Source organism: Orcinus orca, chromosome 16, assembly GCF_937001465.1.
Source record: "Orcinus orca chromosome 16, mOrcOrc1.1, whole genome shotgun sequence".
NCBI classification, from domain to species: Eukaryota; Metazoa; Chordata; class Mammalia; order Artiodactyla; family Delphinidae; genus Orcinus; species Orcinus orca.
In genome coordinates this window covers 51,213,397-51,236,889 of record NC_064574.1, presented here as the reverse complement: position 1 = coordinate 51,236,889, position 23,493 = coordinate 51,213,397, and the positions used below count along the sequence as shown (strand labels likewise).

General features: G+C 59.8%; 1 protein-coding gene across 9 annotated transcripts in view; it reads left to right on the top strand.

Moving 5' to 3' along the window:
* Window positions 1–1,896: 1,896 nt before the first annotated feature.
* Window positions 1,897–23,493, top strand: part of PKD1 (polycystin 1, transient receptor potential channel interacting) — a 47,460-nt gene continuing 25,863 nt past the window's right edge. For 7 of the 9 annotated variants that reach the window (XM_033429128.2, XM_049700126.1, XM_033429133.2 and 4 more), the window contains exons 1-10: window positions 1,900–2,350; window positions 18,332–18,403; window positions 18,524–18,595; window positions 18,681–18,850; window positions 19,197–19,868; window positions 19,967–20,150; window positions 21,303–21,523; window positions 21,864–21,979; window positions 22,390–22,516; window positions 22,859–23,106. In XM_033429128.2, the coding sequence (XP_033285019.2) occupies window positions 2,136–2,350; window positions 18,332–18,403; window positions 18,524–18,595; window positions 18,681–18,850; window positions 19,197–19,868; window positions 19,967–20,150; window positions 21,303–21,523; window positions 21,864–21,979; window positions 22,390–22,516; window positions 22,859–23,106 (2,097 nt within the window). In that variant the 5' untranslated portion in view covers window positions 1,900–2,135. Of the gene's footprint in view, window positions 2,351–18,331; window positions 18,404–18,523; window positions 18,596–18,680; window positions 18,851–19,196; window positions 19,869–19,966; window positions 20,151–21,302; window positions 21,524–21,863; window positions 21,980–22,389; window positions 22,517–22,858; window positions 23,107–23,493 lie in introns of all 9 variants that reach the window. The other 2 variants (XR_004483557.2, XM_033429134.2) reach the window with 2 other exon arrangements.

Sequence of the window (23,493 nt, the reverse complement as noted above, 5' to 3'; positions counted from 1 at the left end):
CCCCTACCCCAGGCCACAGGCTGGAGATCCTCTGTCTGTTCCTGGGTTGTTTGACCTGTGAGACATGGCAGGCTATTCCCTGTTCATCCCTGGCCTGTGCCTGTGCTGGGGACCTTTTCTTTTTTCGGTCTTTCCTGGGAGCTGGCTCTGAGCTGTTGTGATTTTCCCCCAGCCCTAAAACGTAGGTTTACTATTCTCATTACCCAGATGAGAAAGGCAGGCATCTGGGTGCTGCTTCATGCCCAGGTGAATAGCAGAGCTTCAGTGTGCCCCACAGTGGTCCTGCCTGGACTCCCCCAGCAAGTGGCAGCAGGACATGGGCCCAGCACCTGTGGGTTTAGTTGAGGTTTCCAGCTAGCTTAAGCAGAGACAGAGCACAGAGAGGAAGCTGGGAAGTCTCAGGATGAGGCCTGACACCAAGTCTCCAGACAGTGGTACAGAGGCCTTGCTCACATGGGGGTCTGGGGACCTCCTCCCTGTGACCACTCTGTCCAGGCTCTGGAGGAGGGACTCATCTGACCAGGGTGGGTCAGGTATCCACTCGTGGCCCAATGGTCAAACAATTTTATTATTTCTTCATTATTTTAAAAGTTGAGATATAATTCACATACCGAAAATTCACCCTTTTAGGAAGCACAATTCAGTGATTTTAGTACACTGCACAGTGATTTAGCCTGTACACTGCACAAGGCTGTGCAGTCATCACCACTATCTAATTCCAGAAGGTTCTCATCATCCCCAAAAGGAACCCCACACCCATTAGCAGTCACTACCCATTCCCCCTCCCTCCAGCCCCAGGAGCCACTAATCTACTTCTTGTCTTTATGGATTTGCCTGTTTTGGACTTTTTTTTTTTTGGTACGCGGGCCTCTCACTGTTGTGGCCTCTCCCGTTGCGGAGCACAGTCTCCGGACGCGCAGGCTCAGCGGCCATAGCTCACGGGCCCAGCAGCTCCGCGGCATGTGGGATCTTCCCGGACCGGCGCACGAACCCGTGTCCCCTGCATCGGCAGGCGGACTCTCAACCACTGCGCCACCAGTGAAGCCCCTGTTTTGGACATTTTTAAATAAAGGGAATCATATAATATGTGGTCCTTTTTGTCTAGCTTCTAGCATGTTTTCAGGGTTCATCCATGTTGTTCGGCTTGGATTCTTCCCACCACCTGCGTTAGTTTCGTAATTAAATCCTGCGCACACAGAGAAACAAAATCTCCCTTGGCAGAGTCACAGCACAGAGTACATTGCGCCGTGAACAGAAAGAGCGGGCAAACTGCGGCCGGAGCGGGAGGACGTGGGCTTCCTGGCTCGCAGAGCGCAGCCTATGCCCAGCGGCCGGCGGGAGGCCGGGAGGCTGAACTTCACCGCCCAGGTGAGGCCCAACTTGGGCGTCACCACCGTGACAGCGAGAGCTAGCCGCCACTCCTCGCCGGCGCCCTGGTAACTCCACGAGAGGAGGCGATACGCATTTATTGAGTGCCTACTGTGTGCCAGGCGTTCTGGAAACCGCGGTGGCGGAGAGGGACAGAGGCGCTGGGAGTGGATGAGCGCGCGTAACGGGCGCTCGGAGGTCCCGGCTGGTGTTTTCAGTGTTGTGACTGCTCGGGCGCTGAGTGAGGTCTGGGAGGGGCGCACGCGGCGGGGAGGGGGAAGAGCGCAGACCTAGACCGGCGCTCCCTGGAGAGCAGAGCCCGAGGCCCGGCCCACTGCTTGTGCGAAGGGAGGAGCTCCAGGCGCCCCGCCCATCTAGCCCCGCCCCACAGGCCCCCAAGCTGCAGAGCGAAGGGCGGAGCCTTGGGCCGACCCGCCCTGGCGCTCGCCCCTCGCCGCGCCCAACAGGGCGGAGCAGGGGGCGGTGCCTAAGGGAGCCCCGCCCCGCGCCGCGCCGGGAGGAGGAGGAGCCGGCAGCCGGCCCGCACTGCAGCGCCAGCGCGCGAGCGGACGGCTGTGGATTCAGAACCGGGCCAGAGTGCCGAGCGGGCGTCGCGCAGGCAGACAGGCCGCGGCCGCGCCGCCGCCAGATCCCCCTCCCGCGCCCAGCCATGCCGTGCGCGGGCCCACCCTGAGCCGAGGCCTCCGAGGCCGGGCGGGCTCGGGCCCTCGGGACCGGGCCGGGGCCATGCTTGCACTGCCCTGACGATGCCGCCCGCCGCGCCCGCCCGCCTGGCGCTCGCCTTGGGCCTGGGCCTGTGGCTCGGGGCGCTGGCGGGGGTCCCCGGGCGCGGCTGCGGACCGTGCGCGCCCCCCTGCCTCTGCGGCCCGGCGCCCGGCGCCGCCTGCCGCGTCAACTGCTCCGGCCGCGGACTGCGGACGCTCGGGCCCGCGCTGCGCATCCCCGCGGACGCCACAGCGCTGTGAGTAACCCGCCGCCCGCAACGCGGGCCGGGCGGTTGCCATGGCGCCCGGCGGGCGCAAGGACTGGCGGCTGCCGGGGCCCGGCGGGGCGCGGGGCGCCTGCACCCTTCGGGGAGAGGCCGGCCGGGCAGGCCGCCGGCCTGGCGGGCCTCACAGGGCGTGGGCGCGTCCCCGGCCTCTAGAAGGGGAAACGGAGTGCGGGCCAGGCCTCTCCCAGGGCGAGGCTCCAGCGCAGTGAGGTCGGCCCGACTAAATAAGGAAAACCTGGGACCGGGGCCGGCTCTCAGCCCGCCTGGCCTCAGCCAGAGGGAAATAGGAAAATACCGGATTCTGTGCAGGCAGAGACATCGCACAACCCGGTGGGGCTCCGCTAACGCCAGCTGACTGGGGGCCTGTAGCATCGTGCGGAGGCGGGGCGGGAAGGTCTCTGAAAAACACTTAAACTCTAATTAGAGCTTAATAGGATGCAGCTTGGCCTGGGGGCATACCCAGCACTTGGGAGCCCAGGAGTAGGAAGCTAGGAGGTGGAGAGCTCTATCTGGGATGACAGGGAAGGCTCTCCGGAGGGGGTGGACAAGAATTTGATGGATGTGTAAGAATTGGCCTGTTATTTGAGGGGTAGGAAGGTGGGTTTAGGGGAAGGGAGGAGAGAACCATGTGTGCAAAGGACTGGAGGCTGGACTTGGTCGAACGTGGGTGTAGGGGTACACCTCCAGTGTGGCAGCTGTGGGGGGAAGGGGTAGTGTGAGGGAGTGGGAGCAGGATGGGTGGTGGGCTGGCGTCATGAAGGGCCTCATTTGTGCAGTTTAGCGTTCTGATGTTATCCTGGGAACAGTAGGGGGGTAGCATGCCCATGAAGGGGTTTAAAACGCTGAAAAGCAATTGTCAGGTTTGCATTTTGGCAGAAATAATAACAGGCAGTCTTTATGGAGAGCTTGCCTCCAGCCCGGGCCTGTGCCAAGCTCTGGTTGTGAACTGTCACACATAACCCTCATCCTAACCCTCTGAGGTGAGGTACAGTGAAGATGCCCATTTTACAGATGAGAAAACAGCCCAGAGGTGATGGTGATGTGATTTGTCCAAGCACAAGTAGCAAGTAACAGCCAGTACATGGCAGAGGCAGGGTTTGACTGTGAGGAGCTGAGGGTTGGATTGAAAGGGATTCAGGGGACTGAGATTTTCAGATGGTTGTCCCCAGAGATGGGGACAGGCTCAGGGCCTGCTTATCCACATCCCTCCGGCCCCGTTTGGGTACTTGCAGACACCTAAGCCAGGACTCCATCACTCCCTGGCTGCATGCTGGAATCCCTTGGTGGGGGTTTAACATCCCCAGGCTTATTAAACCTGGGATTTGGTTTTGTAATGTTCCCTGGGTGACTCCAGTGTGTGGCCACCTTTTATGAGGAGGACCCTCATGGTCAGTGTTCAGACGAGTTTGGATGTTGGCGGGTGGGGCAGGGGTGGGTGCTTTTCCTGTATGGGTCCTCCTTGGGGCTTTGCTGGGGGTTGGGGCTGGGGGCTGGGGGCAACCAGGTTCTCCAGGGGCAGCGGCTGGGAGCCATGGGGCCACGCTGTCATCTTGCTCCCTGCCAGCTTAAGTGTTTGCCATCACGGCTGTCTCTGTGGAGGTGGGCTTCTGGCCTGGAGCCAGTGCCCACACAGTCGTTTTGGATCCACGCCACTCCTTGTTTCTCAATGCTGTGAGTAAGGTTACATACATCTCTCGTGGGCTGAGAGCTGCTGGGGGGTCAGGCCCCAGCTCCTGCTGGTTATTCCCGCTTCGTCATCACCTGGCGGCGTTTTGGCGTCCAGGAGCTGTCCAGGAAATAAACGGCACTGGTAGCTTGGCCAGGGGCCTGCAGCAGGGTGCAGGCTCCCAGGCATAGCAACGGAGCCTGAGCCTGTTGCCTTGCATGTGTCCCCTTAGGCTCTGGTCTTGGGTTTTGGAGGTCCAGGGAGCTGGTGGCCTGGCCTGAGCCAGCAGGATTCCCAGGGTTGCTGACCCTGCAGCATGTGATGATGGGACTCTGGGAGGAGGGGGATGGGGAATAGAGGAGACTTCATGTTCTTGTTGACACTCTGAAGCTGCCTCTGGGAGATTTCCAGAGGACTGGGTGCAAAATGGTAAACTGGGCCCTTGGGTGCAAATGTTAAGGCCCCCTCACCCCGGTCCCTCAGGCCACCATCTGTGCTCTGTGGGCTGCCCCAGCCATTCTGCCTGTCCACCCTGCAAACCCCCTCCTCAGGGAGCAGGAGGTGGGTGAGGCTTCTCTTCTCCAAGGGAGCAGGGCTGAGCTCAGAGATGCCAGGGAGCCTCCCGGGTGAGGGTGTGCGTGTCCAGGGGCCCCAGTACCCCTGCCTCCTGGGTGTCACCAGCAGCCTCCTCTAGCGGGCTCAGGCCTGGCGTCTCTGTCATCAGTGTCTCGCAGCCACGCCTCCATTTGAGACTCCTTGGCCAGCCTGAGGTGTGGCAGGACAGCTGTGTCCAGACTTGGATGGGAGGACAGGGGCTGGCTGGTGGGGGATTCGGGGCCCCTGGGCCTCGGCATGCAGGATAGCCCAGGAGTCTGAGACCGCAGCCTTTCTTGGGTTAAGTGATGCTGCTGGGAGATGACAGCCTGAAAAAGATGACGTTACTCAGTAAAATGTTGTTGCTCTCCTATTTTTAAAGCTTTTATCCTGGAGAGTTTGAACATACACAAAAGTGGGAGGAATAGTGTGATGAACCTCATGGACCCACTGCCCTGTGGCCTGGCCTACCCCTCCACACCTCCACCCCACCCCAACCCATTTTGGAAGCAAATTCCAGCCATCCTACTTTTGATCTGTAAGCATTTTGGAATGTATGGTGACACCTCGATCACACCTAAAACAGTGCATAATACCCTGATCACTTTGCATGTCCAGTGTGTTCAAATTTGTGGTTGTCTCAGTTTTTTTAGTAGATTGAATTAGGACCCAAATAAGGTCCACGCAGTGGCAGTGCGGTTAGTTGATGTCCTTTAAATCTCTGTGGATGTGTAGGCTTTCCTTCCATCTGTTTCCTCTTGTGCGATTTATTGAAGAAACCGGCTCCGACGGCACCTTCTTTTGGATTGTGTCTCTGTGTGTCCCTCTGCCCTTGGTGTTCTTCCTGTACATTGATGGTCGGGTCCAGAGCTGTGTTGTATGGTGAACCACATTTCAAGTGCTCGAGCCACAGAGCCAGCGGGCTACCATGTTGGACGGGACGGCATAGAGAGTTCTAGATGTGACAGCACTGCTCCAGGTGCTGTCAGTCATTTTCAGGTGTGGTTGCTTTTGGCTGACAGCTTTTCAGGTGATGTGAGCTGCTAATTTTGGCCAGGGGCCCAAAGTGGGCCTCGTACTGTCTTGTGAATGTTTGGGTCTAGGACTAGGCTCAGAGCAGGGACCCAATAGGCACTTGGTTTGCTGATTAAAATATTGGGGCCTTAGGGTCTTCCATTGGCTGGGGGCACCCAGGGCCTCGCCCTTCCTCACCTGTGCCCCTAAATAATAGGGGAATCTCTGGGCGACTCAGCCCCCGGGGCCTGCACAGGACATGGGTGTGAGGGAAGATGGACATCAGGGAGTAGACCACTGGGCTTGGCGTGGGCCTGGCGTGTGTGTAACGTGTTAGATTGCAGGTGTCATGCACGTGGCTGCCTTGAGGGCTGGCGGGGCAGCGGAGGGCCCTGTCTCTGGGCCCTCACCAGAGGGAGGGCCTGGCTGCTGTGTTCCTGGCCCTGTGCCAGGGGTCTTCAAGGCCCACGTCTCTGAGGCTTTTATGACAGCAGAGCTAGTGTTAAACCAAAAGACAGATGATAAGGAGGAGGCCGTTTTGGAGGGGCTCCCTGGAAGGATCCCCAGTGTAGGTGACATTGAAGCCAAGACTCAGTGCTCACGCAGGAGTCATGCAGGGGCTGGGAGAGAGCGTCCCAGATAGAGGGGACAGCCTGGTAGAGTCTCAGAGGTGCCAGGTGATGGAGGGGCGGGAGGTGGGGCCTCTATCGAGAGAGCAGGGGGGCAGCATTGAGGGACCCAGGAGAGAAGCGTCATGATTGGCATCTTCTAGAAAGAACACTAGCTGGGGCGTGGAGACAGTGGGTTTCAGGAGGCCCTGGGTGTCCTGCGTACTCAGCTGGTCTCACCCTCACATTACCTGAGCTGCATATGATAGCTGGCACTTGGAAATGCAGACTAAGTGCACATGTAACATTAGTTTTGTGGTAAGACACAGACTGCAGATTTGTCTGAACTGTGGACAAGAGGGCACACACTGCCTTCTGTAAGGTCCCCTGGCAGGTCAGGCAGGTGAATGGGAAGGCTTCAGCTTCATCTGTGACACCTGGGGACACGAAGGGACCAACACCAGAGCATTTCCAGTGCCAGTAACCCTCAGGAGCCAGGCAGTAGCTGGGAGCAGTGAGGACAGCCACCATCCAGGAGGGTGAACACACCTGCAAAACGACTGCAGGGTGGGGAAAACATGCAAACCATCTATCTGATGAAGGACTTGTAGCTAGAATACATAAAAACCTTTATGACTCAATGCTAAAAAAATGGGCAAAGGATCTGAACAGATCAATCTCCAAAGGAGATACACAAATGACCAATAAGCACATGAAGAGATGCTCAGTGTCTAGCTTTCAGGGAAACGCAAATCAAAATTACAGTGAGATACCATTTCATACCCACTGGGATGGCTGTCACCAAAAGACAGACATTAAGGAGTGTTGGTGAGAACGTGGGGAAATTGGAATCCTCGTGCACGGCTGGTGGGGATGTAGGATGGGGCAGCATTTTGGAAAACAGTATGGCAGCTCCTCAGAAGATTAAGCGAAGCATAGAGTTAGCATAGGGCCCAGCCATTCTCCTCTCAGGTGTATGTACACCCAAGAGACACGAAACCTACGTCCACACAAAAACTTGTACACAAGTGCCTGTAGCAGCATTATTCATAGTACCTGTAAGGTGGAAACAACTCAAGTGTCTATCAAGAGATGAATAGATACACAGAATGTGGTCTGTTCATGAAATATTATTCAGCCATGAAAAAGAATGAAGTACTGATACATGCTACAGGGTGGATGAGCCTTGAAAACATGTTCAGTGAAGGAAGCCAGACACAAAAAGCCACATGTTGCATGATTGCACTGATAAAAAATGTCCAGAACAGGCCAATCCATGTAGGCACAAGCAGACTAGTGTCTACAGCTGGGATGGGGGATGGGGGTGGGGGATGGTGGCCAAGCATTGTGGGGTTTCTGTTTTGGGGGATGAAAATGTTCTGGAATTAGATGGTGGTGGTGGTTGCACAACCTTGAGAATATACTAAAAACCACTGAATTGTAAACTTTAGAAGGGTGAGCTTTATAGTATGTGAATTATAAAACAAATCTCTGAAGAAAATATCCCAGGGGTGCACCCCACTTCTGCAGCCGCCTTGTCTTCTCCACGGTTGCCATGAGTGGGGACTCTCTGCTGAGCCCTTTTCTTGTGATGTGTTGCCCCAATGCAGTTGGGTTAGAACCACACTTGGTTCCATTTTACAGACCAGGAAACTGAGGCTCCCAGAGGTTGAGTCACTTCCTAGGGTCACGTGGCTGGTAGGTTGTGGCAGAGAGGTGATTTCATCAGCACGCTCTGGGACATATCCCTGGAACTGCATTCGGGGGCCTGGGGTACAGCACCAGTGACCTGCTTCGTCAGCAGACAGAGGTGGCGGTGGGGGCATCCCTGAGTGGGGCTGGGTTATGTTTGAATGGGACCAGGTGGGCTCTGGACTCAGGCCCCAGCTGCTTGCCTGGGCCTGCCCTCCCCAGCCCTTCCCACCAGCTCCCTCCTTGAAATTCCCTTGGCTGTCCCTGCTCTGGTCCTCCCCACTGACTTTCTATTTGGTTCCAGGAGGGAGGCAAGGAACACAGGAGTAGGGGACTTAGGCTCTGGGTCAGACCTGGTTCACATCCCAGCTCCTCCGCTTCCTGTATGACCTTGGCTGAGTCACTCGGCCTCTCTGAGTTTCAGTTGCCTCACCTGCAAAATGGGTACCATGAGTGGATGAACCTTATGTGGTTGTGGGGCGTCAGAGGTGAGGGTGTATGGTGCACCCACGGGACTCAGTTGATGGTGGCCACGATAATCATAACTGTTGTCAGAGTGGCCCCCCTGTCCCTTCTCTGTGTTCTCAGAGCCCATTACCTTATACCCAAGCATTGGCAGGAGTTGGGCCCCTAGGACCTGCCCTGCCACAGAGCAGACAAAAAGCCTGAGGAGAGGTGCCCCTGAGCTGGTGCACATGTGCCCGTGACTGTGTTGCTCAGACCAAATGCTGCAGCAGATGGGAAACGCACAGATTAGCCTTGGGCAGGCAGGCTCCTACACACCCCTTGGCACCCAGTCCAGGAGGCCCCATGTTCAGAAGCCTTCCTGCCTCCTCTGGTCTGGCCTCAGAGGTGACTTCAATGCAAAGCCAGGTGGCTGTTGGGATGTATCATGCCTCGCATGTTTCTCTTGTGTTTTTATCTGTTTTATGCATTTGTGTGTTCGATGCCTTCATGTATGGATGTGTAACATGGTGAAGTTATGAGGCATAAACCGCACTGTGAGCTCTCGTGTACACCTTGTTCTGTGCCCTGAGCTGATGAGGCACCATTGGAATCTGCGCACACTCGAGCTGCTCAGTGCTCCCCGTGGCTGCCCCGCTCACTGCAGCCCTCGAGTTGTCCCTTGAGGAGCTGACTGGTGCAGGCGCTTTCGGGTCAGGTGTGCCCAGCGTGCGCAGACTCGGTCTCCCTTTCCCAGATCTCTGCAGGCCCGTCCTGTGGCTTCTGCCTCAGAGGTTAGGTTCGGGCTCCTCTCCGGCTGCTCTGCCATCTTGTGACAGCTGGCCGGGTGGCGGTGCCGCCACCTTCGCCCCCCACCTGGGGGGCCTGTGCCATGTAGGTGGGTGTGTGGGGACCCTGGCTCCTGAGGGGGACCCCGGCTGGGGTTTGGTTTCAAGTGAGGAAGCCATTTTGGATGAGACACACATTTTCCTTTCCGGAACACTCTGCGGTGGCCAGCGCCACAACGGGAACCCAGCCGGGCCCAGCCCACCGAGTGCTGGAATGAAAACACCCTGCTCCGGCCGCGCTCTCTGGGGTGGCGGCCGCCGCCTGGGATGGGTGCGCTGGGGCTCACCCTCCGTGCTGGCCGGCCAGGCCACGTGCCTGCAGTCTCGCTGTCGGGCAATCGCAGCTGGAAAATGCGGCTCACGTCCTTTCTTCCCGGAACACCTCGTTCTTTATGGCTTGGCAGCTGCCTCTGCCGAAGGGCCCAGTGGTACCCAGCCGCCCATGCCAGGGAGGGGGCTACGTTTGGGGACCACAGTGGGCAGGGCTCTTTCTCCCTCTGAGGTGCCCATGGGCCCAGGCCTGGCAAAGTGTGTCCCCAGTTCTAGCAGGCCTGGAGTCCACTCTTGGATCCTATGGGGCTGCCCTGGAAAGGGCTCTGTCGTGAGGCGGGGCAGAAGCCACCCTTGCCTTTTGGCTGAGGCGAGGAATGAGGGCCAGTGCTCTGGGCAAGGCTAAAAGCACCCGGGGCCTCCAGATCCTGCACCTCTAAACTGAGCCCTATAGCCCAGTGGCCGTGCCCAGCGGCTGACTGGGTGACGGGATTGCTGGCCACGCTGGATGATGCTTCTGCCCCTGGAATTCTGGAGGCCATGTGCCGGCTCCCAGGCCAGGATGGGGAGAGCCCCAGCTACCTTTGTCCCTCACTGTTCGGACTCTTGGGAGCGACCACAGGGTGAGGAGGGCAGCCTCCTGGAGCCTCAGCGTTTCCATCTGTAGAAGGGGTCGGCGCAGCCCCTGCCCTGGCTGACTGTGACGGGCCAGAGTGCAGAGGGACATCCCAGCTGAAGGCAGCACATGGGCGCCAGTGTCCATGGGTACTGGTCCTTTTCCTCCCCTTGCCCTGAAGAGTGGCCCCAAATCCCCAGCTGCAGGTGGAGGGGCAAGCTGGGCCCTCTCCTGGGAGGGTCCCCTCTTAGCCCTTCGCCACCCCCTGCCCCCAGTCTTATTAATGCCCTGACGGTGGCTGCCTCTTTGTAGGCTGATCTGGGAAGGCCCCTCTTCGGGGCTCCCTTCCTTGTCCTGGCCTGTAGTTCCAGGGGTTTCCTGGGCAGGGGATGTCACCACACCAGACGCCTGTGTCTCATACTGGTGATGGTTCAGTCGTGGGATGGCCACGCCCGGTGAGGGAGCCCATAACATGCTCAGGGAAACACAGGCCACCTCCTATTCCGACGCCCTGGGACAAGGCGCCAGGGGGCTCTCGCAGGCCTTTCCCTGTCTTTGAGGTCCAGACCCCCCTTCTGGGCCCTAGTTTGGCGCCAGATGGGGGTGGGTGGCTCGGGCTGGCCCCTCCATGCCCTTGCGCCAAGAGCCTGCCCCCTGCCCACCCCTGCAGCTCACCCTCTCCGCATGTTTTTCTTCAGATCGGCTCTCTCTCCAAAACTTGAATTCATTAATTTAAACATCATCATTTCCGCCCCTGGAAGCCAGCCTCTCTCACCATAAATAGAAGGGAATGAAGACAGAGTGAGGTTACTAGACTCAAACTGACCCACCCCGTTCCACTGCCAAAAGGAGCCGTTACCGCGGCGTCGAGTGGGGGCACTGGGAGCCGAGCATGTGGGTGGGGTCTGGACCAGCCTGTGGGGTCCCAGGGCACCGGGACCAGCCTGTGGCCTCTCATCCCTTCTGCCTCAACCTGGCTCCTGAGGGGATGTGTTGGGGGTCCCCCGTGGCTGGGCTGAGGGAAGCCTGTTTCCCTGGAGCCCTGGGGCCTCCATGGAGAGGACAGGGCAGCTGAGGCTGCATTTCTGGAAGCCCAGCGAGAGCGGGAAGCAGGAGCCCTAGGCCTCGGATGGGGAGTGGGGGGCCTTCTGCCGCAGCTCTGTCCTGTCCTGCCAGAGGGAGGAGGCAGCTGCTGGCTCGGGCAGAGTGGTTACGTAACATCTGCAGGCGGCCTCTCCGGAGCCCATTCCCCCCCAAGCCCTGTTTCCAGCGTGGCGGCCAGCGCCGGGTGGGGTGCTGGGCTGGGGCCTGGTGCTCGCCTCCACTGCTGACCACATGCGTCTGGAATGTGCAGATGTTTCCTTGGGGGCTCCGGCTGGCCCCCAGACCCCGCCTGGCATCTGGACTGGGGAGCAGGCACCCTGGCCACTTCCCCGCCTTGACAGAGAAGGAGACTGAGCCTGCTTGGGGCTGCAGGGCAGGGTCCTGGCTTATCTGCAGCCTCCGTTTCCTCAGCTCTAGGAGGCACTGCACTTGGAGCCACCCAGGGCTCAAAAACGACCTCTCCTTGGCCTCCACCTCACACACCTCTTCCCACTCGGCTTTATCTAACAGCCCCTTCCCCATCTCTCCCTGTTGGGCCCTGAGACACCCTTCCCTGCCCCTCTGCGAGAACTAGGATGTGAGCAGGGGCTGAGCCCTGTGTGGGGAGGTCAGGGGGAGCCACCATTGTCCACAGGATGGGGGCCCCTCAGCACCTTCCGCTGGACACCTCCAGCTTGGTGGTGGAAGCAGGGGTTCTCCCCCACCCCCAGCTCCTGCTCGGAATAGGAAAGATCGGAGCCAGAAGGACACACTCCCCCGGGAGGCTGGATGTCTGATTTGGAAGGCAGGGGGAGTTGGGGCAGCCCAGTGCTGGGGGCAGACTGGGCTCTCCAGTGACAGCTGGGCACTGTGGGAAGAGGAGAAGGAAGGCCCAGGTGTGGGGGTAGAACAGGGGTCTTCACTCCTCCCCCAACACACTTAACTGTCTCGGGTCAGGAGGGGGAACAGGAGGGGACGAGCCAGGTATGAGAAAGCCCCCATCTCCATCCAGTGCTGTGGGCTAGCCTGGTCCCTGGTGCCCAGGGAGGTGACACGTGTCTTGTGCTGTTGTGGGTGTGTGCCTGTCCCCAGGTGGTGTGTGTGGTCCCCAGGTCACCCCTCCCCCTGAGCTGGCCTGACCCCTCCAGACTTGGGGTCCCTGGAAGTTGCTGGCTTGGGCCTTGGAGGGGTCTAGGAGGGTCCACATGGCCAGAGGGTGGACCCTGCTTGGCCTAGGACCTCTTGGGTGCTGGCTCTCTTCCTAGTGGGGGCTGGCTGCTGTGGTGCTTAGCCAGCCTCTGCTGCTTCTGCCAGCTCTGCTGGGCTCCTTGCGCTCCTTTAGGTGGCTCCCTGGGCTTGCTGTGTTCCCCACCGCCCCACTTTGTAAGACAGAACCTGAGTGGGGGGCAGGGCGTCAGTGACTATGATGATGTCACGGGGGGGTGCAGTGGAAACCCGAGGGGCTGGGGGTGGGATGGGGCTGGCCCACAGCAGCCTTGGAATTCCCCCAGAACAGTGACGGCAAAAGCAGATGGAGGGACTTCCCTGGTGGCGCAGAGGTTAAGAATCTGCCTGCCAATGCAGGGGATTGGTCTGGGAAGCCCTGGTCCGGGAAGATCCCACATGCTGCAGAGCAACTAAGCCCGTGTGCCACAACTATTGAGCCTGCGCTCTAGAGCCCGTGAGCCACAACTACTGAAGGCAGCGTGCCTAGAGCCCGTGCTCCGCAACAGGAGAAGCCACCGCAGTGAGATGCCCGTGCACCGAAACAAGGAGTAACCCCCGCTCGCTGCAACTAGAGAAAGCCCGTGCACAGCAATGAAGACCCAACGCAGACAAAAATAAATAAATTTTAAAAAATAAATTTATAAAAAAAAAAGAATCCACCTGCTAATGCAGGGGACACGGGTTTGATCCCTGGTCCGGGAAGATCCCACATGCTGTGGAGCAGCTAAGCCCGTGTGCCACAACTACTGAGCCTGCAAGCCACCACTACTGAGCTCATCTGCCACAACTACTGAAGCCTGCGCGCCTAGAGCCCGTGCTCTGCAATAAGAGAAGCCACCACGATGGGAAGCCTGCGCGCTGCAACAAAGAGTAGCCCCACTCACCGCAACTAGAGAAAGCCCACGCGCAGCAACGAAGACCCAACACAGCCAAAGATAAATTTATTTTTATAAAAAAGCAGATGGAGATGTGGAAAAGTGGCTGTTCAGGGCCTTGAGGCCAGGTGAGGACTCCACCAGTGTCTGCCTCCAGAGGCCCTCCTCCAGTGTCCTCTCTGCACCCCCACCACACTGTTACCCGTGGCACGCCCCTTACGGATGCTCCGAGGCAGCCCTGGCCTGTGGTGATGCACCTGGCTTTTGTCCTGGTTCTGCCTTCAGGCTGCAGGAGCTTTGCCGGGCAGGGTCTTTCTCTGCACTGTGGGCCCTGACCAGACCCAGGTGAGTCCTGGGGAGAAGGGGCTCCCTGGAGCTGGGAGCATGGGGAGCACGTGGCCAGCACTCATGACGGGGTGAGGCTGTCTTCGTCAGTCGGGGGGAAAGCCTCCCGGGGGCAGCTGGGCCAGGCCAAGCTGGATAGAAGACTTAGCTGGGCCCAGGATGGCCAAGAGCCATGGGCCAGTAAGGCCAGGGATGATGGTGTCCTGCCAGGGTGGGCGTTGGCTGGGACACTGAGGTAGACCCGGCTCCCTCCTCCTGCCCTGATTTTTCTGGCACCGCAGATGGCTCCCCGCAGCTGCCGCTAATGATGGATTTTCCAGAAAATGGGATGTGGAAAAACATTGTAGGGATTTTCCTTCTTTCCTCTTCTGCTTGAGGCCCTGGCTGGGGAGCTGTCCCTGGTGCCCCTGGTGGGTGTCTCATGCTTGCACTCACCCTTGTGTCCCACTGTCCCCCAGTCCCCGTCTCTGGATCATCTGACTGCCTAGGGCTTTTGCTTCTGGGCCCCTGCAGCTCTACTTCTCAGAGGCACGGATTCCACAGCTGTCCTCCCTTTAGCCTCAGAGGAGCCCCTGCTTGAGTCTCACTGAAATTTCTCATGGCACAGCCGTCCCCACTTGGTGCGTTGTACTTGACATTGGGTGGAGTCTGTCTGCCTTTCCCTGGTCTCCTGGCCTGCCTCAACCCACCGCAGGGATGGTGTGGATGCCCCAGCAGCCCACCTCTGGGCACACATGCTCATGTGCAGTGGTAGAGGGCCTTGGCCTGTACTGGGAGACACCATATGTGTGTCTCTTTTTTTTTTTTAAAGCAGATGAGACTGTCCCAAATTGTTTATTAGGTAGGAGTTTTACAAGCATTGCTTCCGTTAGCAGTAACAGCAGTGCTGGAGAGCGTTATGCCTTCTCCAGGCTGCACCGCGAGAGCCTCACCGTGCTTTGGTGATCCGCTGGGTGTCAGGATTTCTTCTTGTAGCTTTATGGAATGGATCAGTGAGGATAAACGCAAAGAATTTGTATGTGGAATCTTCGCCAACCATTAAGAATCCAGGGCTCTGCGGCCGTGCATTGGCATCGTGCTCACTCCTCAGCAACAGACTAAAGGCTTTGAGCGAAATTCAGTGGCTTAACACAGTGATGCGCAGGCGCCATGGGCTCCCTTAGGCCTGGGCGGCTGCAGCTGCCATGACACACGCAAATCCTGTGTCTCCTATATCCTGCTGGGCCTGGTCTCCCAGTCTGTGCGCTGGATCGGCCGGCCGGGGTTGGGCGGGGCTGCTGTGGAGGGCACGGAGCACCCCGGAGGAAGGCCGACTGCTGCCTCCCCCACTGCTCTTGGCTTGCTTGTGAGCGCCCAGCTTGGCTTACCCAGTGGCACCGCCAGATGGAAGGGGGAAGCTAGGCTCCGTTGTGAGGGGCAGAGGTGACCCTGCCAGAGGGTCCTGTCACTATGTCCCCTGGCCCCCAAGGGCGTCTCTGCTTCTGGAGTTCCTGGGACCCATGCTCTGGGCATGGGCTCCCTGTCACGCAGCCTTTGGGGGAAGGGACCTGCGTGCGCGCGCACACACCCGCCAGTATCCACATGGGAAACCCAGCTGTTCAGTGGGGTTGTCTGGGACCCCTGGCTCGGGTGAGTCGGGTGGAGCTCCAGCCTTGAGCCCACTGTCAGTGGACCGTGCCGCTTCTTGGAGTGGAGGAGGCCTTGCCTTGACCTCCCCGGTTGGTGTGGCTGCTGGCCCCCCTTGCCCAGCCCATCGCCGTCTGCTCCCCTCTGAAGCCCCCGCTCTATCTAGGTCCTGCTGGGTATCCTGTCTGTCCCCTCCTGCACCGACTTTCTCCTGCTTGAAGAGCAGAATGAAAGTGTGGGAAATGGAGGGGCCTGCCTGCTCTCAGGAGTGGGGTTATTACCGTGCACCCCTCCAGCGCTTTCTTTAGAGTTTGAACAGTCACGGGGAGCGGGGGGACTGCATCTTGCAGCTGTGTTTCTCCTGCCTCTGTGGCTAAGCGGGGGTGTGAGCCACACCTGCTCACCAGCTCCTGTCACATCTCATGGGTGAGGGGAAAGACGTCTGTGCCTCGGGGCGTGCATGTGGCTGTGCTGGTGCCCAAAGCAGTTGAACTCTCAGGGCATGCGGCGTTACTGGGTGGCACCCACACTGCCGTTTTGCGCTTGTTGCCGGGATAGAGCCTTTGCCAAATCAGGTGTCCCCCCAGCCTGCACAGTCAGGCCACTGGTCAGAGCAGCGATGGGGCTGCAGGTCCTCTGGGCTGAAGCCTCCGTCCCCATGTGGTCCCAGCAGGAGCTGCAGCCCCAGCCCTGACCCTGTGGGACCCCTGTCCAGTCTCAGAGGTCCCGCTGCTGGGAGGACCCTGCCCCTTGCAGCTATGTAGCTCTTTTGACTGTGCCCGAGGTTCTACTCACAGCCCTTCTTGAGGAAGCCCCCGATTCAGGGGAGAACTTTGGTCTTGCCCACCTTTGCCCACCTACTGCCTGTACCCTCCTGCCTGAGGCCTTATGATTTGGAGGCTGCCTGTGGCCTGCTGCCTCCCCAGGCAGGCTGCAGCCAGCATCGGCTGAGCATGTCATGTCCACATGCCATCCACTCAGTGCCAAGTCTCCCGATGGCTGCCCCCTATGCAGAGGGAGAGACCAGGCTCCCAGGGGTTAGCTGAGTGCGTCTAGTCCCCCTTTCCTCACTCCCTTGGTGGGGGCCAGAGGGGGACAGGAGCCCCTTTGGGCCTGGCTTCCCTCGTATCACCTGCAGGCAGGTGGTACCCCTCCAGAAGTCCCCCAGGTGGCCACCTGGCTGTGTTGGAAGCCAGGATCACGTGAGCAGCCTGACTGAGAACTGGCCCCCAGCCAGTATTTGGGTATAGGTGGCCATGAGGCCCCATGTGGATAGCAGGTCCCCAGGAAGGAGCAGTGGTCAGGGGCTGGGGTGGGGGCCATTTCCTGAGCCTCATTCCAGAAGTGGTCCTGGACATTGTGAGCCAGGCAGAGGTATCATACCAGGCATCCCAGCACCACCCCTGGGCATGGTCTTGGGGTCTGGGCTGGCACTCAGGCCCCTGGCTTCCAGGAGGGCCTTGTCTTCACACCAGCCAGTTCTTATTAAGTTCTTGTTGTATGTGGGGCAGCTGGAGAGAGCAAAACCCATTCCAGAGGGTGGCTGATGGAGCTGGGCTTCAGGACACCCCTCAGGCTGCCACGGGAGCTCGGATTAGAGGGACTGTGAAGTCTGGGCGGGTGCCCAGGGATGGGGGTCTGGACCAAGCTGTGGCTCGGGTAGGGTGGGGGAGTCTGAATGTTTTAGGAGCTGGGTTGACAGGACCTGGAGACAGATAGGCCTGGAGGAGGCATTGACAGGCCAGGGAAGGGCAGACCTGGTGAGAGGCATTCTGGGGACATCAGAGGGCCAGAGTGACACCTGGAAGGGCAGAGGCCCCAAGGGTGGGAGGCCCAGGCCTCGTCAGTTTGGAGACTATGGTGGGAGGTATAGACCTGTGGGAGCACAGGGAGGCCTGGGAGGAGTGGCGACTGGAGGTGTCCACTGAGTCAGGCTGGTCCAGGGTCCCTGCCCAGGAGGTGGACGGGCCGGGTGACTGGCCTCCACCTCTATGCCGGGCGAGGAGGTGGAATTGTTGGCTAGAGAGTGTATCCTCGGAAAGACTCGCGAGGGGCTGGGGTCATGTAGTCATTGGAGTGTAGTCACTGGTGTGTCACCACCACGTCACCTGCGCTGGGGGTGATGGTAGACAAAAAGTGCTGTTGTTCTGTTTTCATGGTGTTTCTCCAGTTATGAGACCGGGTGTTTTTCTGTGTATCTGTGACATTTGTATATCTTTCGTTAATCTTGCCTATTTTCATCTTTAGCCTTTTTTTTCCCCCTGGAGTAACTTGCTTTCTTTATGGTTTGTTAACAGCATATGTGGAAAGGGGATTATGGGCCTTTAATCCATCATCTAAATTGCTAGTGCTTTTCCCAGCTTGTAGTTTGTTTTCTGATTTTATGATATTTTGTGTGTAAGTTGCATGTTTTTGTGCAGTTGGATCTTTCGGCTTTTGATGTTTTATTTCTGCTCATAGTTTCATGCTTTGAGAACCCGTGACTCTTCTCCCGTGTCTTGCACCATGTTCGGTTCTCTGATATGGTTCTGTTGACCTTGAGGGCCTGGGATTATGGAGATCCAGCTCTAACTCTGGTGCCCAGACCCCAGAGACTTAGCAGGGCTGTCAGTACTGCTCTGCTATGGGGTCGTCCACCAGAGCCCCCTTCCCGTTTGTGTGGTCTGTGCCACATTCCCCCCACCCTCCAGCTGGTAGCAGCTGGGCCCCTGGCCCTGGAAACCCCTGGGCTTCCTTGTGTGTTCTGAATCCTGTGTGGAGGGGTGAAGCCTGCCCTACATGGTGCAGTCCTGCTGGGGGAGGGGGCAGGGGGCAGGGGGTGGGAGGGGAAGGGGCAGGGCATGGATGGAGTGCTGAGGGGCCAGCTCTCTCCTGCCTCGGGCTCTCCAGATGAGAGTTCATTCAGGTCTTCCACCTCTGGCCCTGGGAAGAGGGAGCTCAGAAGGTGGGAGGCTGCAGCTGGAGAGCATCTGAGGTGGGCCCGGGTGGACTCTGTGCCATGCCTTGGGCCCCAGCACTGACCTGCAGCTGCTTTGCTCTCTAGAGATGTCTCCCACAACCTGCTCCGAGCGCTGGACATCGGGCTCCTGGCGAACCTCTCGGCGCTGACGGAGCTGTGAGTGTCCCCTCCAGGGCTGCTGCGGGATTCCACGCACTGGGCAGGTGGCGGCTGCCTGTCATTGTTGCGGTTGAGGGGGCTCGCGTCAGACCATGTCGAATCTCTCCTTTCTTTTAGGGACATAAGCAACAACAAGATTTCTACATTAGAAGAAGGAATATTTGCTAATTTATTTAATTTAAGTGAAATGTAAGTTTTGTTGGTTTTGGTGGCTGTCGGCAGCTGGGCCCGTGGCCCCCACACCTGCCCTCTGAGCCTGCCCCGCCCCCTGCAGAAACCTGAGCGGGAACCCGCTGGAGTGTGACTGTGGTCTGGCCTGGCTGCCGCGTTGGGCAGAGGAGCAGCAGGTCCGTGTGGTGCGGCCTGAGGCGGCCACGTGTGCTGGGCCCGGCCCTCTGGCCGGCCGGCCCCTCCTCAGCGGCCCCCTGTTGGACAGCAGCTGTGGTGAGTGCGGGTGGGCGGGACACACTTGGTCCCTCCCTGCCGGACAGCTTGGCCAAGCAGCCGGCGGGAACCCTGCCGGTTTTCAGGGGTCTCCAGCCTACGGTGGCAGATGGGGATTGGGGAACAGCTGCACGAGAGAAATAATTACAGGGGCTAGGACAGACTGACTGGGGAAGGGGTCGCAGAGGCCCTCTGGACCAGGGGACCACGTAGGTGTGAGGCGGGGAAACCAGTCTGGGGGTGGGGGTGAGCGCCACGCAGCTGTTGGAGGGTTGGAGATGATGTGATCTGGGGTGTAGAATGGGGTGGGGTGCACCCTCGGGACCAGCCTGCCTGCCCCTTCCAGGTGAGGAGTACGTTGCCTGTGTCCCTGACGACAGCTCGGGCGCCGTGGCGCTGGTGGCTTTCTCAGCTGCCCATGAGGGCCCGCTGGCCCCTGAGGCCTGCAGTGCCTTCTGCTTCGCGGCTGGCCGGGGCCTCGCGGCCCTCTCAGAGCAGGGCAGGTGCCTGTGCGGGTTGGCCCGGCCTCCCAATGCCTCTTCGGCCTGCCTACCCTCCTGCTCCAGCCCCCCACTGCCCCCCGCCCCCACCTGCCGGGGGCCCACCCTCCTCCAGAACATCTTCCCTGCCTCCCCAGGGGCTGCCCTGGTGGGGCCCCAAGGACCTCTGGCCTCTGGCCAGCCCGCAGCCTTCCACGTCACTGCCTCACTGCCAGTCAGCTCCACGCGCTGGGACTTCGGCGACGGCTCCCCTGAGGTGGACATTGCTGGCGCGGATGCCACTCACCACTATGTGCTGCCTGGGCGCTATCCCGTGACGGCCGTGCTGGCCCTGGGGGTCGGCTCTGCTCGGCTCTGGGCAGAGGTGTGGGTGGAGGCGGCTCCCGTAGCCCTGGAGCTCATGTGTCTGGCCTCTGTGCATAGCGACGAGACCCTGAAGCTTGGCGTCCGAAACCGTGGCGGCTCTGGCCTCGAGGCCACCTACAGCATTGTGGCCCTGGGCGAGGAGCCAGCCCGAGGTGGGGCCGCCCCGCCCCTAGGCCTGAGTCGGGGTGGGTGGGGCAGCCCTGGTTGGTCACACATCGATGCCTTGTCTCTCTGCTCTCTGACCCCCCAGTGGTGCATCCGCTCTGCCCCTCGGACACTGAGATCTTCCCTGGTAACGGGCGCTGCTACCGCCTGGTGGTGGAGAAGGCGGCCTGGCTGCAGGCACAGGAGCAGTGCCGGGCCTGGGCCGGGGCCGCCCTGGCTATGGTGGACAGTCCTGCCGTCCAGCACTTCCTGGTCTCCCGCGTCACCAGGTGCCTGCCCAAATGCCGCTGGTCCTCGGAGAGGCTGGGAGGTCGGGGGAGGTCCCCAGAATGCTGGGGTGGGGATGGAGCATGAGCACATTGGGGTGTCTGGAGGTGCTGTAGCCAGCCAGCCTGGCTCTGGGGATAAGGAACCATGTTGTGCCCACGTGTGGCCGTTCCTATCAGCTCTCTCGGCACAGATGTGGACACGGGGGTGCCCACTGTGGGAGGTGCACCCCCTGCCCTGTATCCTGCCCCCACTGTCCCATTCTGGGCCCCTCCTGGCAGGGACCGGGGAGGTTCTGGTGTGACCACGGAGGCTGCACTTCCTCCTGCTGCTCCCCCCTGGGTGGTCACTGCTGCCAAGCGCTGCCCATGCACGAGGAGCCTCTTGGACGCTCTGGCTGCCCAGACCTGTGGGGGCATGCGCTCTGTAGTGGTCACCATAGGTGGCCCCGCCTGGTCTCTACTCAGCCCTTAGCACCTGCAGTGGCTAGGGGGCGGGATGGGGTGGAGGCTGGCCCCCCTCCTCTCCCAGGGTCCCTGTGTGGGAAGGGACTGATTGGACTGTGGGTCACCCTGGACTTCCCGAGGGGAAATCGAGGCCCAAAGCAGTCATAGCCCTTGCCCAAGGTCACTTGGTTCCCAGGTAGTAATGCAGCCCCAGCACCCAGCTCTGACCACAGCACCTCAGCCACCCCTGCTGCCTGTCCCTCTGTCTGACCCTGTCCCAATATTTGCCCCTGTCCTTGTATCTACAAGCCCTGCCTCCAGGAGGGTCTCTCTGCCCTGGCAGAGCTGTGGGAAGTAGCCTGTTTGGGGGCTGATATGTGGGTGTCTTTGTCCCCAAATGCCACACCTGGAGCCTCACCTCTGGGCACACACAGGTCTACGTGGCCCTGGGCCAGAGTGATGTGGAGCTCCATGAGGGTCTCAGCTGGGCCCCTGGCCCCATGGGATAGGTGATTGGGTGGGCACTGGTGTGGGCCTTGCTTGCCAAGTCATGTATGAGCCTCAGTTTCCCCATTTGGAAAGTGGGGACAGGCAGAGCCTGCCTGACAGGCTGCTCTGAGGAGGGTGCCCCCAGAGAGAGGGCAGAGGGAGGGGTGCTTGTCTCTGGGGAGCCCCTGAGCACCTGCTCTTCCCTCTGTCTGCCTGCAGGAGCCTGGACGTGTGGATCGGCTTCTCAGCTGTGGAGGGGGTAGAGGTGGGCCCAGCGCCGCAGGGTGAGGCCTTCAGCCTGGAGAGCTGCCAGAACTGGCTGCCTGGGGAGCCGCACCCTGCCACAGCTGAGCGCTGCGTGCGGCTCGGGCCTGCTGGGCAGTGCAACACGGACCTGTGCTCGGCACCGCACAGTTACGTCTGTGAGCTGCGGCCCGGAGGTGCGCTGGGGCCCCTGGGAGGCTGGGGAGCACCTGCTGCCCTGGCCCAGGACACCCCTCCTCCAAAGCATACAGGGTCCCTTGGCCACCCTGGGAGCTCCTCCCATCCTGGCCAGGACAGCTGCCCCTGGCACCCCAGTTCATTCCTTAGCTGTTCAGTGTTTGTTAGGTGTTTGCTGAGTGTCTACTGTCCCGGACTGAGCCCACACTGGACAAAACAGGTGGAGGGAGCCAGGGGCTACTGCCAGGTGGCTCAGTCCCAGGTCTGGTCCCACCCTGGGCCCCCAACACACTCCTCCTCGGCCTGGGAACAGCACCTCATTGCACACTTGCACCACAGGCCCTGTGTGGGACGCAGAGAACTTCCTCGTGGGAGCACCCAGTGGGGACCTGCAGGGGCCCCTGAGCCCCCTGGTGCAGCAGGAGGCCCTCACAGCCCCCCGGGAGCCCGTTGAGGTAGGCTGGCCTTCCAGGTTTCTTGCCCTGGCTGTTGCAGTTCCCTTTAAAAAACAAGAAGCCTTTTTCTGGGCCTTATTAACATTCTGCGTCTAGTAGAGTCAGTGCAGAGGTGAGTAGCACCCAGGCCTGGCATCGGGAGAGCTCTGAACGCTCCTGAGCCTTTTCTCTTGGTGCTTGGGGATTTTTTAGAAATGAAGGTACAATTCCTGTTGCTCACAGATGGTTTTGACCTGATTTTTTTCTCCTGAGTGACATTGTCTCCCACTGTGTGAAATGAGGCCAGTGGGGGCCTCTTGAAGGCCCATCTGGTGGCTCCTCCCCTCTGACCTGGTGGGTGTTTGGGCATCGGGGTGGGGCCGGCTGAGGGCCGGGGTCGGTGGAGCTGAGTGGCCCCCCTGCCCTGGCAGGTGATGGTGTTTCCTGGCTTGAGCCCGAGCCGTGAAGCCTTCCTCACTGCTGCCGAGTTCGGGACCCCGGAGCTCGGCGGGCCTGCCCAGCTGCGGCTGCAGGTGTATCGAGCCATGCGAGGAACAGGTGGGACTCCATCCTGGCAGTGGGACCTGGGAGGCTCGAGCAGCCTCTCTGCACTGTGGTGTCTGCTGGTCCCTTGCCCACTGGACTGGTCTCCAGCCTCAAGGTGGACAGTGGGGTCCACAGAGATGCCAACTCATGCTGGGGATCCCAAGGATGGGTTTGGTGGGGAACTTGCTGGGGCTGGGGACTCACTGGGGTCAGTCAGCTGGCCTGGTGTGGGGAGGGTTAGAGGAGTGATGGTGGGGGCCGGGTACACTGCCTGGCGAGACCTCATGTTGTAGCAGGGCGTCCTTATGATCTGTTAGCAAATTGGGGTACCTGACACCCCTCCTTTCCTTGCAGGGGCCCCAGGAAACAGCAGCGAGCCCCAGAGTAGGTCCCTGGAAAACAGGACTGAGCCCATCCCTACATGCACACCAGAAGGACACCCGTGCCCCAGATCCAACATCTGCCTGCCTCTGGACACCCCCTGCCACCTTCGGGCCTGTGCCAACGGATCCACATCAGGGCTGGGGCTCCCTGGGGTCTCCTATGCATTGTGGAAAGAGTTCCTCTTCTCTGTGCCTGCGGGCCCCCCTGCCCAGTACTCGGTGTGTATCACTGGCCTAGGTGCCTTCTGCCTCCCCATCAAACACAAATAAAATGCAGATTGTTCTGCACAGCCCTCCAGGTCCCCTAACCCACCCGCCTCCTGCCTCGGCAATGCTCTCCTCCTCTGCCAACCGTGAGAAGCTCCCGCCCCAGGGCCTTTGCACTTGCCTTTTAAGGAGGACTCTTCCCCTCTCTGGGCAAGGCTGGCCAGTGTCCAGAAGTCCCTCCCCTGTCTGGGGAAGCCCCACCCCTGCCTGCATCCTCTCTGCCCTGTGTGTTTTGTCTGTCCCCATCTTGAGTGCCTTGGAGGCCCCTGTGAAGCCTGGTGGTGTGTGAGTGAATGAGGAGTGTTGAGACCCCTGTAGGGGGTGACTCTGGGTTACCCC